This window comes from Panthera leo, chromosome A1, assembly GCF_018350215.1.
Source record: "Panthera leo isolate Ple1 chromosome A1, P.leo_Ple1_pat1.1, whole genome shotgun sequence".
NCBI classification, from domain to species: Eukaryota; Metazoa; Chordata; class Mammalia; order Carnivora; family Felidae; genus Panthera; species Panthera leo.
Genome location: NC_056679.1, coordinates 12,069,189 through 12,083,775, shown reverse-complemented (window position 1 = coordinate 12,083,775; position 14,587 = coordinate 12,069,189). Strand labels below are relative to the sequence as shown.

At 46.4% G+C, this 14,587-nt stretch overlaps 1 protein-coding gene across 4 annotated transcripts in view; it reads left to right on the top strand.

Annotated features, from left to right (window-relative positions):
- Positions 1–11,800, top strand: part of STARD13 (StAR related lipid transfer domain containing 13) — a 235,944-nt gene extending 224,144 nt beyond the window's left edge. For all 4 annotated transcript variants that reach the window (XM_042950897.1, XM_042950627.1, XM_042950724.1 and 1 more), the window contains 6 exons: positions 1,489–1,699; positions 2,525–2,639; positions 3,463–3,684; positions 4,688–4,905; positions 8,396–8,572; positions 9,295–11,800. In XM_042950897.1, the coding sequence (XP_042806831.1) occupies positions 1,489–1,699; positions 2,525–2,639; positions 3,463–3,684; positions 4,688–4,905; positions 8,396–8,572; positions 9,295–9,412 (1,061 nt within the window). In that variant the 3' untranslated portion in view covers positions 9,413–11,800. The remainder of the gene's footprint in view (positions 1–1,488; positions 1,700–2,524; positions 2,640–3,462; positions 3,685–4,687; positions 4,906–8,395; positions 8,573–9,294) is intronic.
- Positions 11,801–14,587: the final 2,787 nt, after the last annotated feature.

Sequence of the window (14,587 nt, the reverse complement as noted above, 5' to 3'; positions counted from 1 at the left end):
GGTCGAGATGGTTTCTAAAACATTGACTGTACAGCAGGCTTTTCCAGAAATGTGGATTTGCTGCGTGACTGGGGTCCAGAGGGTACCCAGCCCTGGGATGTACAATGATGGAGAGGATCCAGACCCGGGATGAAGGTCACACCACAGGCCCTCTGAAGCAGCAGGTTCCAATGTTTTTTATCATGTACCCCTACCACTAGTAAATATCTGAGCATGTATACTTATTTTTCATAGTAGAAATATACTGTGATATACTATGATACACATTATAAAACGTACCCAGTCAGTATTTTTAAAGCATGAGAGAAAACATAAACACCATTGAAAATCCTGATATCTTCTTCTCTCATGTCAAGGATTGTCACAAGCGCATTTCCTCCACCCCTTCAGAGGCAGACACCCCACTGCAGACACCTGTTCTAGAACATGGTATTTTAAGAAAGACCATGTAACCAGAGTGAATTCTTGACCGGGTCTTTCAGAGTCAGAGGTATAAGGGCATTGAGTCAGACCTAAAAGATCAGTAATGAACACAGCCAGGGGGCAGCATAATGTAGTGCCTAGCATCCGTTTGCTGGGATTTTCCCTTTCGGTTCACATCACCTATTTGGGGCCTGCACCCTTCTGAACCTGCATGGCCAGCACCCACCACCACCACCCCACACGGACCACCCTGAAGGAGAGTGGCCCGACACGGCCAGACCCTCCCCATCACCTTAGTCAACCTGGATCCTCTTCCCCAAGTACAACCTCAACTTCCATACTCCCCAAGATTTTGAAATGCGTGACACTAGGTCACCGCATGAAGCAACAGCACACTCCCTCTGCACCAAGCCCTGGGGGACTTGTAGGAGAAAGGAAGATGTGTCCGGCTGACCCTCAAGGAGCCGAGCCTCTAGGAGTCATTCGAGAGGGCCAGCCAGCTCCGTCCCACCACTCGTGGTTAATAGCGCCAAGCTGGCATCGAAGCCCGGCTCCTCTGCTAGAGGTGGGGAAAGGCGAGGCCGCCGTCCCCTAACACAGTGGTGTCCAAACACGTGCCCCGGAGCCCTGGGCCTCCTGAGAGGTGCTTCCCAAGCTGTCTGGTGGGAGGGTGGACATGAGGGAAGCCAGGCTGACCGTGCCCCGGCCAGCCGCCAGCTGCAGTCAGAGCAGAAAAACAGTTTGCAAACAGCTGAGCAGGTGGCTAGCTCAGAGACCGTGAAAGGCCAGGACGGGGCCGTTCCTTGCCAAACAGCGTTTCTTGTTAAGGCAGCGGGTCCGGAGCCGGACTACTTGGGTTCCAGTCCCAGCTCTGCCTCTCAGCAGCTGTGAGGCCTGAGCGGTGACTTACTTCTTTGTGCCGTTAGTGGCTGTCGCCATGGTAGTCGGTGATGGTCATATCTCTGAGAGGGTCTGCACACCGGGAAGGTGGAGCTTCCTCACGGGCCCCCAGCTGGCTCCTCCTGTGGCTGTTCCTCTAATGACCCGCCACCCGCCTTTCTGCAGATGTCCCCAAGGAGCAGCGGCTGCAAGCAGTGCAGGCAGCCGTCCTGTTGCTGGCCGACGAAAGCAGGGAGGTCCTGCAGACGCTGCTGTGCTTCCTGAGTGACGTGGTCAACTCGGTGGAAGAGAATCAGATGACACCCATGAACCTGGCTGTGTGTCTGGCCCCCTCCCTCTTTCATCTTAATTTACTGAAGAAAGAAAGCTCCCCCAGGTGGGTTTTTCTCATCAACAGCCATAATCCTTAGATATTCCCCATAGCTCATTAAACGAACAAACAAACAAAAAACACTCTAGTATTGTACTTCAGTTTGGGGATTTGTCAGCATTTAGTTTATTATAATCAGAAAATGTTTCAAGGGGCACCTGAGTGGCTGAGTCAGTTAAGCATCCGACTCTTGGTTTCGGCTCAGGTCACAACCTCACAGTTTGTGAGTTCAAGCCCTGCATGGGGCTCTACGCTCACAGCATGGAGCCTGCTTGGGATTCTCTCTCTCCCTCTCTCTCTCTTCCCCTCCCCTGCTCGTTCTCTCGCTCTTTTTCTCTGAATAAATAAACTTTAAAAAAAAGAAAGAAAATGTTTCAAGGTGAGCTAATTCATGTGCTCAGATATAAAACCAGGTAGTACTGAAGGATGGCCATTGCCATCCAGAAAGCCTGAGGCATTGTGTTCTGGTGTGTATGTAGTGTGTGGGTGGGAAAGAAGTCATATTTACAATCTCTTATGAAAAAAGCAGGACTTAAGACCTGAGAACAGCAGCCTGTAAAGACGTGGTTTCAAATTTGGGAAAAAATAGATAAATTTCTCCCCCAGCAGTTACTCCTGCCCTTGTATTTTTCCAAGGTTTTTCATTATGAGCTGTCAGACTCTTCCCCTGACTCAGAATGTCTGTGTGGTCATTGTTTTTATTTGGAAATGAGAAAGTCTGGGATCTGGATTAGCATCTTGGACAGGAACCGAAAACAAAAGGGACAAGCTCTGGATTGCGAAAAGCTCTTGGGTTTGGGATCCGCTTACAACTCTGTCCTTCAATTATAGAGTCATACAGAAGAAATATGCCACCGGGAAGCCAGATCAAAAGGACCTCAGTGAGAACCTGGCCGCGGCTCAGGGGCTTGCCCACATGATCACAGAATGCGACAGACTGTTCGAGGTGAGTAACCGCTTCCAGCAGCCTTCCTCATAGCTCTTGGAGCCAGAGAAGATGCTTGGAACCGTTGCTGCATTTGCGGCTTATATGTGTTTGTTCCTGATTTTATGATGACAGTAGTACACAACGTAGCTGTGGTCGTTGCCCCCAACAAGTGTGAGGGGCCCTGTATCACTGAGGCCCTGACAGTTAGACACCTGGGGCTACCGTGATGATGGTTTTCAAGAAAACGGTTCCATTGCCCTCCATTGCCAGCTTCGAGGCCAGCCAGCCAATTATGTTGGATGTGTTAACTTGGACCTGATTAGGTTCAACATCTGCGTAACCCTCTTGGTTCTGTGAACCAAGAATCAATGACAGGCTCTGAGTGTAGCCACAGATGTGTTTAAGAAGTTATTGAAGTAGACTGCTGGCATACTTTTTGTGCTGGAATTGGCTTCTGTAAATGGGAAAAGTGTGCTAAAAAGGTAAAGCTATTTCTGACTCATATTTAATGTTTCTCTTAAGTCTATGTGCTTTAAGTTTCCTGAGCCCACATTTTGCCAAACTGAAGAAAAATACGTTAAAAGGAAAACGGAAAGAATGAATGGGAAGTCATTGCAATGTTTTGGATAATAACTGTAGTCTCAGAAACATATTTGCTTTTCCTGACTTTGGGAAACTCCCCCACCCCAGCCTTGCCGCTGATCTTGGGAAACTATCCCCATGGCGCTAGGCCCGTTGCCCACACTGTGGGTTTTGACAAAATTACTTTGCTTTCTCTAACTATTAGTTTCAGCATTTCTTTAGCTCAGTATGTTGCTCTTGTGTGCATCCGTTGATTCAGGTCCCACATGAGTTGGTAGCCCAGTCCCATAACTCCTACGTGGAGGCTGAGATCCACGCTCCGACTCTAGAAGACCTGGGGTCCCAGCTGGAGGAGAGCGGAGCAACTTTCCATATGTACCTGGAACATCTCGTCCAGGGGCTCCAGAAAGAAGCCAAGGAGAAGTTCAAAGGCTGGGTCACGTGCTCCAGCACAGACAATACAGATCTTGCTTTCAAAAAGGTAATCTCAGGGTTGTAACAAAATTACCCCCATGTCTAACAAGCAGGGATTTGTTTTGCTTTAAAAATGGCCACTCTCAGGCGCCTACGTGGCTCAGTCAGTTAAGCGTCTGACTTCGGCTCAGGTCATGATCTCACGGTCCGTGAGTTCGAGCCCCGCGTTGGGCTCTGTGCTGACAGCTCAGAGCCTGGAACTTGTTTGAGATTCTGTCTCCCTCTGTCTCTGACCCTCCCCCATTCATGCTCTGTCTCTCTCTGTCTCAAAAATCAATAAACGTTAAAAAAAAATTTTTTTAATAAATAAAAATGGCCACTCTCTGGGGCACCTAGGGGCTCAGATGGTTGAGTGTCCAATTCTTGGTTTCTGCTCAGGTCATGAACGCAGAGTCTTGGGATAAAGCCCCATGTTAGGCAGACACTGAGTGTGGAGCCTGTTTAAAATTCTCTCTCTTTCTCTCCCCCTGCCCCTTTCCCCTACTAGCATTCTCTCTCTCACTCTTAAATTTAAAAAAAAAAAAAAAAAAAAAAAAAAAAGGCCACTCTGTCCATGGGGCTTGGCACACACACAAACAGGTCAAAGATCCACTCTAGAGACCACCAAGCAGTCCCTGGCGCATGTAATCAGAGTACAGAGTACCAATCTTATCCTTGTCCTTTAGCTGTGTGACATTGGGCAAGTCACATGCCTCTCTGTGCCTGGTTTTTCATTTGCATAATGGACATATTCCTACCACTGTTGGAGGAGGGCTATTTAAAAATCAAATGGGTTAGAATCTTTCCTGGCACACAGTAAATACCGTGTGTGTTGATGGAGATTATTTGTACGATCACTGTTATTTTTCTTCTAAGCTTAAAGATTAACATCTTAACGTCTTAAACCTGAGATATGCAGAATCACTTCCCAGTGACATAACCAGTGATGTTTTTTGAGCGCCCAGTGAAGTATGGTAGGTTTTCGTTGGAACTAGTTGGCCCCTTCAGCCTTCGATGGTGTCTTTCCCAAGGTGGGGGACGGGCATCCGCTGAAGCTATGGAAGGCCTCTGCGGAGGTCGAAGCGCCCCCCTCGGTGGTTCTGAATCGTGTGCTGAGAGAGCGTCACCTGTGGGATGAGGATTTTGTGCAGTGGAAGGTTGTGGAAACTCTGGACAAGCAAACAGAAATCTATCAGTACGTGCTGAACAGCATGGCCCCCCATCCTTCCAGGGACTTCGTGGTTCTCAGGTAAGCCTGACTCTAGGGTTTAAGATGTTTTTGTTTCCAGAAGCAGATTAAGAGCTGCATATTTAGGGGCGCCTGGGTGGCTCAGTCGGTTAAGCGTCCGACTTCGGCTCAGGTCATGATCTCGTGGTCCGTGAGTTCAAGCCCCGCGTCGGGCTCTGTGCTGACAGCTCGGAGCCCTGGAGCCTGCTTCGGATTCTGTGTCTCCCTCTCTCTCTGCCCCTCCCCTGTTCATGCTCTGTCTCTCTCTGTCTCAAAAATAAATAAACGTTAAAAAAATAAACGTAAAAAAAATAAAAAATAAAAAAAAAAAAAGAGCTTCATATTTAAACATTTCGCACAGTTCTATCACCTAAGTTCAGCCTCTGCTGGGAACTCTGAGCCGGTGCTTGCTGCCCTCAGCGACATCTGACTTTGTTGTATTTATGCCCGACTTCCTGCTTCCTTCACCCAGTTTACAGCTGTGCTGGGCTCTCCTCTGGCCCCTTTCATTACGGAGCAGACGGTTTATTAGGCCATAAATACTGCTCATTTCCTCAGAACAGAGTCCCGAGAATAAGCTGCTGTTGGTCCAGTGGGACTTGCTGCCATGTTATGCAAATTGCCTCTGACTTTTCTCCTGATTTTGCCTTTTCTCCCTTGGGGAAGCAAGTCTTTGGTGTGTGTACCTCTTAAGACAGAAGTATGTGCAACCTCAAAATCCATCTGTGCAACCTCAGAGATTCATAATTCATTGCCATGTGTGGAAACCTTGGCACAGCCCCGAGGCCCAACTGTGCCTCAGGCCCAACTATGCACAGACAGCTGGGTATCCAGGAGGATTTCAGGGCCTGACAGGCCTGCTAGCCTTGTGTCTTCTGTTCAGGTGTTGCTTCTGATAGCTTTCTGGCTTGAGTTCTGGCCCCTTGCCCTCTGGGTTTGGAAGGGGTGCTCAGCCAGCAGTAGGAGGCGTGCAGAGTATAGCTGTGCACATGGGCTGGGGAGTCAGCATCGAATCAGAAAGGACAGGGACTGAGGATGCCAAGAAACCAAATAAAATGTAATTAAACCAATATATGCTTTTTTTTATTGATAACTGGTGGCAGACAGTGTCTCTTCCCATAGATTAGCAGTGAAAAGGAATCACTAGTGAAATTCCCCGACGTCTGTTTCAAATACTTTATGAAACTAGTTTTGATGGCAAACCACAGGTTACTTTTCACACAGGCTATTTATGCCTTTGGAGTTGGTCCTTGGGACCTTGAATTCTAAGGGTCATTGTTGCCGAAATATGTGTGTTTATCTTAGCAACCTTGGGATCCTGGTGGAGAACGTGGGCAGTTTTAAGGGTGGCTTAGTCCCACAGTTGTTGGGACATTAGTCATCTCGTGGAAGTTAAAGTTCACATCTTCACTCTTGCAAATAGTTCTTCTGGGATGGCAGCCAGTTCTTCTGGGATGGAACCGTGCCATAGCGTGCCTCTTCCCTCCCTTTGGAGGAGGTTGAGGGCCAGAGTCCATGCCTGGAGCCTCGTCCTTCTATCCATCCCGCAGTCCCACCAGCCTATTTCTCAGTACAGGACATCATTCCAGCACCGTGGGGAGTCTGTGGGGATAATGCCGTGAATACAAGAGACTGCAGTCCTGCTCTCTTGGGGTTGGCATTTTATCCGGGAGGGAGGATCAATAAATAATGAGTAAGGGGATCAGGTTCCTTATCTTGGGGTGGGGGGATAAGGAAGATAGGAGGATAGTAAGGGGTTGAATTTTAAACATAGTGCTTAGGGCAGAGTCTCACAGCACCGATAGTTAGTCCACAACTTGAAGGAGAAAGTGGTTGCATCATGAGGCTCTGAGCAGGAAGACCTCGACGCTCGAGAAAATTAACCACGCAAGAAGGTAGAAGGTGGTTCCGACACAAGAAGGTAGAAGGTGACACATATGGTGAGGAGCTCACAAGGCTGAGATGCTTCCTGTTCAGAGTGTCTCCCTCTCTAGACCAGCTTGTACGTGGCTGGTCTCCATTCAGGACCCCACATTTACTTCTTTGTCTCCTTCCCTAGATCCTCAAGAGCTTCCAGTGGTAGCTACTGAGGATTTTTCCATTTTACCCCCACAAATCTGTACAACTTCCAGTTTTATTGCTAATCACTTCATCTCACGTGAAGGGAAGGGTCCCACCCGTGGAGAAGTTGCTAAGCGTTTGTATAGGGCTTTGTTCTTCCCAAGGTCTTGCTTGGCACCTGGAGTAGTTTCTCTTCCTGGTATAGTAGGACAGGGCTGACAAAGTTATAGAAGATATGGCCAAGCGAGGGAGGGGATCGGTGATGTAAATAACTGGGATTATGATAATGAAACCTGTGTCTTACGGTAGAAATGATGGTTACACAGATTCTCTCACAGTTCCTGATTTCCGTCTGCAACATTTTTCCAAGGGGTAGCCCCCTCTCGGTTTGAATGGCTCCCGTAACAGGGAACTTCCTACTCCTCAGACAGCCTGTTTCATTTTTGGAGAGTGTACTTTGTGAGACAGGTCTTCTCTATACTGAGCGGACACATGCCGTCGCATCTCTGCCTGCTGGAGTCAAATCGACTGTGTTTTTTTTTTTTTTTTTCTTGTTCTGCTTAGGAGCCACTCAGGTATTTGAAAAGAATTAGCAGTCCACATGTGTCTAATTCGCTTCAGGCCAAGCACACCAGCTCATTTTTCCTGTAAGGCTGAGTTGAGCATCACTTCCGGAAAGCCTTCCCCTGTCAGCCTCACCTTCCTTTCCACGTGATTACAGATCACTCCGTGCATAGCCTCATCACTGCACTCACTTTGGTGTTTTAGATGTCGCTCTGTATGTCTGTTTGTCCTCCTTGGCTGTGTATCTTTGTGTTCTTAGTGGCTTCTCACGTGTCCAGGAGATGTTTATTGAATGAATTGAATGGGCAAGTCCTAATTCTAAAACCGTAAGACCAACCGTTCAATAATGGCCAGGAACCTCTACAGCCTTGATTTGGGGTTCCAGAGGCAGATTGGAAAGCTGCAAGACTAGGGCTCCTGGGTGGCTCAGTCACGTGAGCATCCGACCCTTGATTTCAGCTCAGGTCATGATCTCACAGTTCATGGGTTTGAGCCCTTTGTCGGGCTCCGCGCTGACAGCACGGAGCCTGCTCGGGATTCTCTGTCTTCTCTCTCTGCCCTGCCCCTGTTTGCTCTCTGTGTCTCTGTCTCTTAAAATAAGTAAACAGACATTAAAACAAAAGGTTTAAATAATTTTTTTAATCAATAAAGTAAAATAAAAATAAAAGGAAAGCTGCAAAACCATTTCTGGCCTCTGGGTCGGAGGGCTGAGACCCTTGCTTTGAACTGTACTGTAAAGATTTTACACACCCTTCTGGAAACCGTCCGTTGAAGTAACCAGGATTGGGATTTGAGCGGGAAAACAGAGGCGTGAACCTCAGTGCCGCGCCCAGGTGTTTCTTTCTCTCTCGGCCCTAATCCTGCGGTGCTGGGTGCTCTGCCGCAGGACCTGGAAGACGGACCTGCCCAAAGGAACGTGTACCCTGGTGTCCCTCTCCGTGGAGCACGAGGAAGCCCAGCTCATGGGCGGCGTGCGGGCCGTGGTGATGGATTCTCAGTACTTGATAGAACCTTGTGGCTCCGGCAAATCGAGACTGACCCACATCTGCAGGATAGACCTGAAGTAAGTGTGCCCTCCCGGGACGCCAGGCTCATTCAAGGGCCAGAGTCGCCAGGGCGCCGTTCGTCGTCCCGATCCCCCGTTCCACCCTACTTGGTGTTTTCACTGCCGTTCGCGTGCTTTCATAGGTGATCGCTCCCCCTCTCTGTTTTCCTTTTCCCCCTCCTTCCCAAGCTTCTGACGTTCTCCTGCAGCCCTTTGCTTTTCTTTACGTTCAGTGCCGTTCCCACTCTGTGTGCTTCTCAGGCAGGGCGAACACACGCCTGGTGGCAGCACAGCGATCGCGAGTCCCCTTCTCGTGTGTTTCTGTCGCGCCTGCTCTCCTCTTGCCGCCCCCTCCTGTTGCCGTGCGTTGAGAAGAAACGAACTTACTTCCTTCCGACCCCGTCAAGGCACTCACGATGCCGAACAGGTTCTTGGTCTGGGTCCGTGGACACTGAGTGTTCTCAGTGAATTCCAGAATTCAGTCTGAATCTTCTCTGGGGACATGGTATTGCTGCGAAGCACCCAGTGAACCCTGAAGAGACAGACTGAATACTTGGCCAAAAAGGCATTTTCCAGGCACCTGATGACAGAGTGAGGTTCTCAGACCCTCGAGGCGTCAGCCCCGAGTTGTAGGCATGCGCCCCGAGGTGCGGGCCACAGCACAGCCCAGTCTGCCGTGATAAAATGCTGAGGTTTGGAAAAAGACTTTCCCACTTCCTTTCTCATTTTTGTCCCCACAGAGGTCACTCCCCAGAGTGGTACAGTAAAGGCTTCGGACATCTGTGTGCAGCAGAAGTTGCCAGGATTAGAAACTCTTTTCAGCCCCTCATTGCTGAGGGTCCAGAAACTAAAATCTGAGTTTTCCCCAGTGTGACATCAAACTCAGGGAAGAGGAAGTGAACGGAAACACTTGTGGGAGAGGCTGCTCGTGAGAAAGCGAGAGAGAGAGAGAGAGAGAGCGAGAGAGAGACGTGGTTAATGCTTAAAAATGGAAACACTGAGAAGTCGGAATGTTGAAGAGGCAAGAATTGCTGAGAACTTTCCTAGCCTTCCTGGAGACGGCTACATCCCTACTAATATAATATTTTTAAAAATCAGAACATTTATCTATGTTACTTAAAATTAAATAGATTATTTCTTGTGCATTGCCTAATTTGCTATTTAAAGGCTTCTAAGAAGCGTACTTTTAACTGTAAATAAATGTATGTATAGCATATGTACATATGTGTGTATATCTCTATCTTCACTGTATATATGCACAGTATCAATTTTATATATAATTGCGTCTTTTGAAAAGGAATGCATCTGACTCAGTGAGTCCCTTCCTCACTCATGTGGTTCTTTCCGAGTTGCTCTGGGCCCAGCCCCCCACTGTCCTGCTGCTAACACCCAGGTATGAAAATGTGTAGTCTGTCGGTCGGCCCCGATGTCTAACCAAAGATTAGCTAACCAAAGGAAAACAACATTGAAAGTTGTTATGTGTTGTCAGTTTGCTTGCGTCCTTCAAAAACTGAGCTTGGAGTGCTGGAGAATGCTGGGAAAAGAATACTTACTCCTCTTAAAAGCACAGAAGTGGAGTAGAAGTCATGACCAAGTATAAGGCTAGGTTGCCAGTAGCCAGTGGACCCAGCCGGATGCAGTTTGGTGAAATGTCAGATGCCCACGGGCCACTGGAGTCAGGGCAAGTGACTGCAAGAACTTCATTGCCCTGCTGGTTAGAGCCAAATATAATAGCCTTTGCATAGTCAAAGCCCAAGGGAGCCTCTGTGTTTTATCGAGTTTTCATAGATACATTTTATCATGTTCCTAAATGTCATTCTGTATGACCAGTGGCCTATTTGGTCACAGTTAATCGGCATTTTCTTACCGATACATTGCACTGAATTTAACTCTGGACACCAGACAGGGGGAGGCGATGGTCAGTTGAGAGTCCTGGACCATTACAGCTTCAGGGAATTCTTATTTTGCCATGGAGGATGTTCTTAAGATATAATTCATTAAACTTTTGCAATTTAAAAGACAGGGTTTTAAACTAACGATAAGACCAAAACTGTACTCTGCGAAAATAGAACTCTTAGAAATATAAACAGGTTTCTTAATTTCATATTTCTTCATTAGCCTGTCAAGCTACCTACACGTTTGACCCAAACTTATTTATTATTGTATAGACTAAGCAGATTGACTCTCCTTAACCCATTGCTAATGGATTTAAGTTGTGGAGTTTTTTTGTTAATTGTAATTTGACAACGGTAGAGAGAAAGATAAGTTATTATGCTTGGCTTCAGGAAGAGATTTTCTTTGGTAATCCATGAAGATTGGCATCATAACTTAGCAACTGGTATGGGAGGAAAAAAAAAACCTTAAATGAGTGTTTTCCCTTTCTTTTGTATTGTTATGCATTTATGTTATTATGTAATGTTTTTCCTATCAGCAATGTGCAATTCTTTTATTGAGAGAAATAAAAATATTATATATGAATTCTCTATGGTGCAAGGAAAATCATACTATTTGAATTATGACCTGGGAATTTTTCATTTCCTTGCCTACAAAGAAGTGGCCAGCAAACCCATAATTTTCAAGTTGGGCAATGCTCCGTGAGGAAAACAAATTCACTTCTGCCATGCATCTTAAATTCAACCATATATGTTGGATTACCTTAATATGCATAGACAAGATTAATGAAGTTTAATCTAGTTTAACACTGGTCCAGAGATGGAATCCTAGGGGTTTGGAAAATACGCTAGACACACACGGATGAATCGTACTGTATCACCAAGTTTAGCGTGAACACGAATCACCCGGAGATCTTGATCAACTGCAGACTCTAATTCAGGCAGTCTGGAGTAAGATTCTACATTTCGAACAAGTCTCGGGGATGCCTATGCTGCTGGCCCAAAGACCACACTCTGGGAAACAAGAGGGTACTAAAACCAATACGGTTGTATTCATGACCCCCCCTTCTCTTCAAATTACCTGACTTTCCCATTTTTGCGCGCGTACTAATCATGTCACTGTTGCATAACCTAGTGCGTCTAAAAAAATAAAACAGGAAAAATGAGGGAAAAGATGCATCGAGCTTCTTTGTCAAATACCACAGTATTTTATTCATTGTTATCTTGCCAATGGAAATAAAATATGATATTGCATTTAAATATTATATTTATACCTCATGTATATTTTTACCTCAATTGTTGGTATCAATCATCAATTGTAAATAATTGCCAAGGCAAATAAATTTATATACATTAAATATTTCCTATTTTCTATAAAAATATATGTTGATTTTCATGCTTCATCCTGTAAGCGGAAAACCTGTCTTCAGTACCTCTCCCAAATACAAGGATGTTGTTACCAACAAACACTAACAGTCTGGGCGCCTTAATTTGCATCTAAGGCATTAAGGTGATGGGAAGGGCTTATTTTTTTTACGTTTCATTGTTATGAAGTCTGGAAGTTCTAAAAACACATCTACGGTATTTTTATTGAAGATTCAGGAAACTACAGCTACATTTCATTTTCACAGGGTAGACGAGAAATTGAGATATGATGAAGGGACTTCTGGCTGCACCACTGGGCCACGAAGAGTAGCCACATCTGACCCGGAGCCTCTGGCCTTCACTCTGTTTGTTCTCTGCTTTACTTCTAACAAATAACTAAAGTAGCTCCTCATTAAGTTAAGCAGAAGCTCCCTGGTAGTCTCGGCTACAGGCTGCAAAAGGCACAGCAGCCCAAGAGACCATATGCCCGCATAAAAATTATCCAAACCCTGCCCTCTGCTCGTCTCTCTCATGCCTTCCCCCCTTTCGTGAAAGGTTTCCTGTCCTAGCCAAAGGAGGAATTTCACTTGCCCCCTATGGGAAAGAAGAGAACACGGTGGTCATTCTGGCGGCCACCGGCTACAAACATCCTGAGCCCCCAGACCATATGAATTCAAACCTGATGGCAAGCATACGTCTTGAAATTCTCAGGGATGACGTTGTTCTGCTGGCTCTTGATATTTGGCCGCACAAAAACCGGTTGTATGTCTTCTTCTCAGGAAGGTGATGTACAGGGATGAAATAGACCCCAGCTAAGGGCAGTGGCACATGCTGACACAAAAGCAAAATCAGCGTGTGCTGACCGAACAAGGAGTTAGGAAATAAACACTTGCAGTCACAGCTCTGTATCACTGCAAAGCCAGCAGGTTTGAACAACGGACAGCATGCGATGTTGCACATGCCTTCGCCCCCGGCCGACTACATCCTCTGGAGAGTGAGTGTTTACTTCCATTCTAGCAACCCCACCCAACAGGCCACCCAGATGTCTCCTAACCCACATGCTCCTGTGCCCAGATGAGGCTCAAAATCCCAAGCAGTGCTGTTCCTCTGCAGCAAAATTTCCCGCAGAGGACGTTTGTTCACATGTGCGGTCCACATCCACACGACATTGGAGGGGGCTGGGACACCGGGCAGGCAGAGGTGTGGCTGCAGAGAAGACGGTGCGGAACAGAAACAGTGATGAGCAGCAGGTCCTTTCTTGTTACTTGTAGCAGTTCTGTTCGTTAAAGTCACCGTGAACTGAATTAGCGAGTACCAGACCACCGCCCCTGACAGAAATATAGGGGCAGGTTCCCAGGAGCCTCTGCTCACAACATTTGTGTCAACCAATAAATATATAAACCTTGTTCTATGTGAATTTCTGTTTAAACATGCCTTACTCAATATCTATTTCTTACTAATAATGATTGAGCTACGGTATTTCTTTATAGGAAAACAACAGTCAAGAAAGGCTTAATATTTTCCTGACCCCGAGTAATGTGATTGTAGACTTCTTAGGCTTTCAGCCTCACAACAATGCTTTATTACCTTTTTTTTTTTTTTTAATGGGCCATCATCTCAGGAATCCACAAATTTAGACGCTTTCCATCTTTTCCATAACTTCATCATGCATTATCAGTGTTACTTTCCAGAGTCGCTTCACTTACAGATCGGTGCATTTCCTCTTTCTTTTTCTAGATGTACCATACGGTCAATTCATTAACATGGAACTCACAGCCAACAGCACTAAAATTCTTGGCTAAACAAATCTTATCTGACACACATATTTTCTCTGTAAGGCACATTCCGGCTTTCTTGATTTCAGGAACACTAGACAGCCCTTCAGCACTATACCTGGGGGCCGTTTTAAACAGCAAAATCACTAACAAAAAGCTCAAAAAGGGGGAAAACGTGGTACTGAATACACCGTGAAAAGGATACTTCTTTACGGCGTGAGAGCTAAATCAGGAAGGCAGAGGTCACATTTGCTTGCTCTCAGCTGGGAGTGTGCATGAACAATGGTGACTCCAGTTCTGTGCCAAGAATGACCAGGAAAGAGCAGTGAGTATTGATTCGGGGATTACAAGTAAGTTTTGAAAAGTGGGTGAATTTGCAAATGCAGATTCTGTAAGTAATGAGGATGAATATATATACAATACCCAGTAGTAAGTTACTGCAAAGTCTATGAAGCCCAGAGGTGGTGGTGACACCCAGTGACTTCAGAAGAGTGACAAAGGGACTGGCACATGGAAAACCTAGGATGTGAAGGGAAAGGACGGGCTTGGGCATCAGGTAGAAGTGGGGTGTGGCTCAGGCCGAGGTCAGACGGTACAGAGGATAGGAGTGAGTGGTGCAGGAGATAAAGCTGGATGGTCACGAGCCAGGAATTGTTCAGCTGCAGCAGGGACGTTGGGCTTTCTGTATTGAGCCAAAAAGCAGAGAGGTGGATTCACATTTGTTCTGATGGCAGAGACTTAAAACGGGCTAAAAGAGAATTGGCATGTTCTTATATGCAGGAGCAGGGATATGAAGACACCCCCATCTTTGCCTTTCCCTCTTCCTTTTGGTTTCTCCTTAGAAATAAAGTGATTGCTACCACTGGCCTTCCTGAGCTGATACCAATCCATGATAACTTGCTTTTCCTTTCATTCTAGAACATGTTGCTTTCCCCTGTTCCTTGTTACTTGCAGAAGTATTTATGTAAATGTAGTGTTCATTCGACACCCTCAGAAAAGAC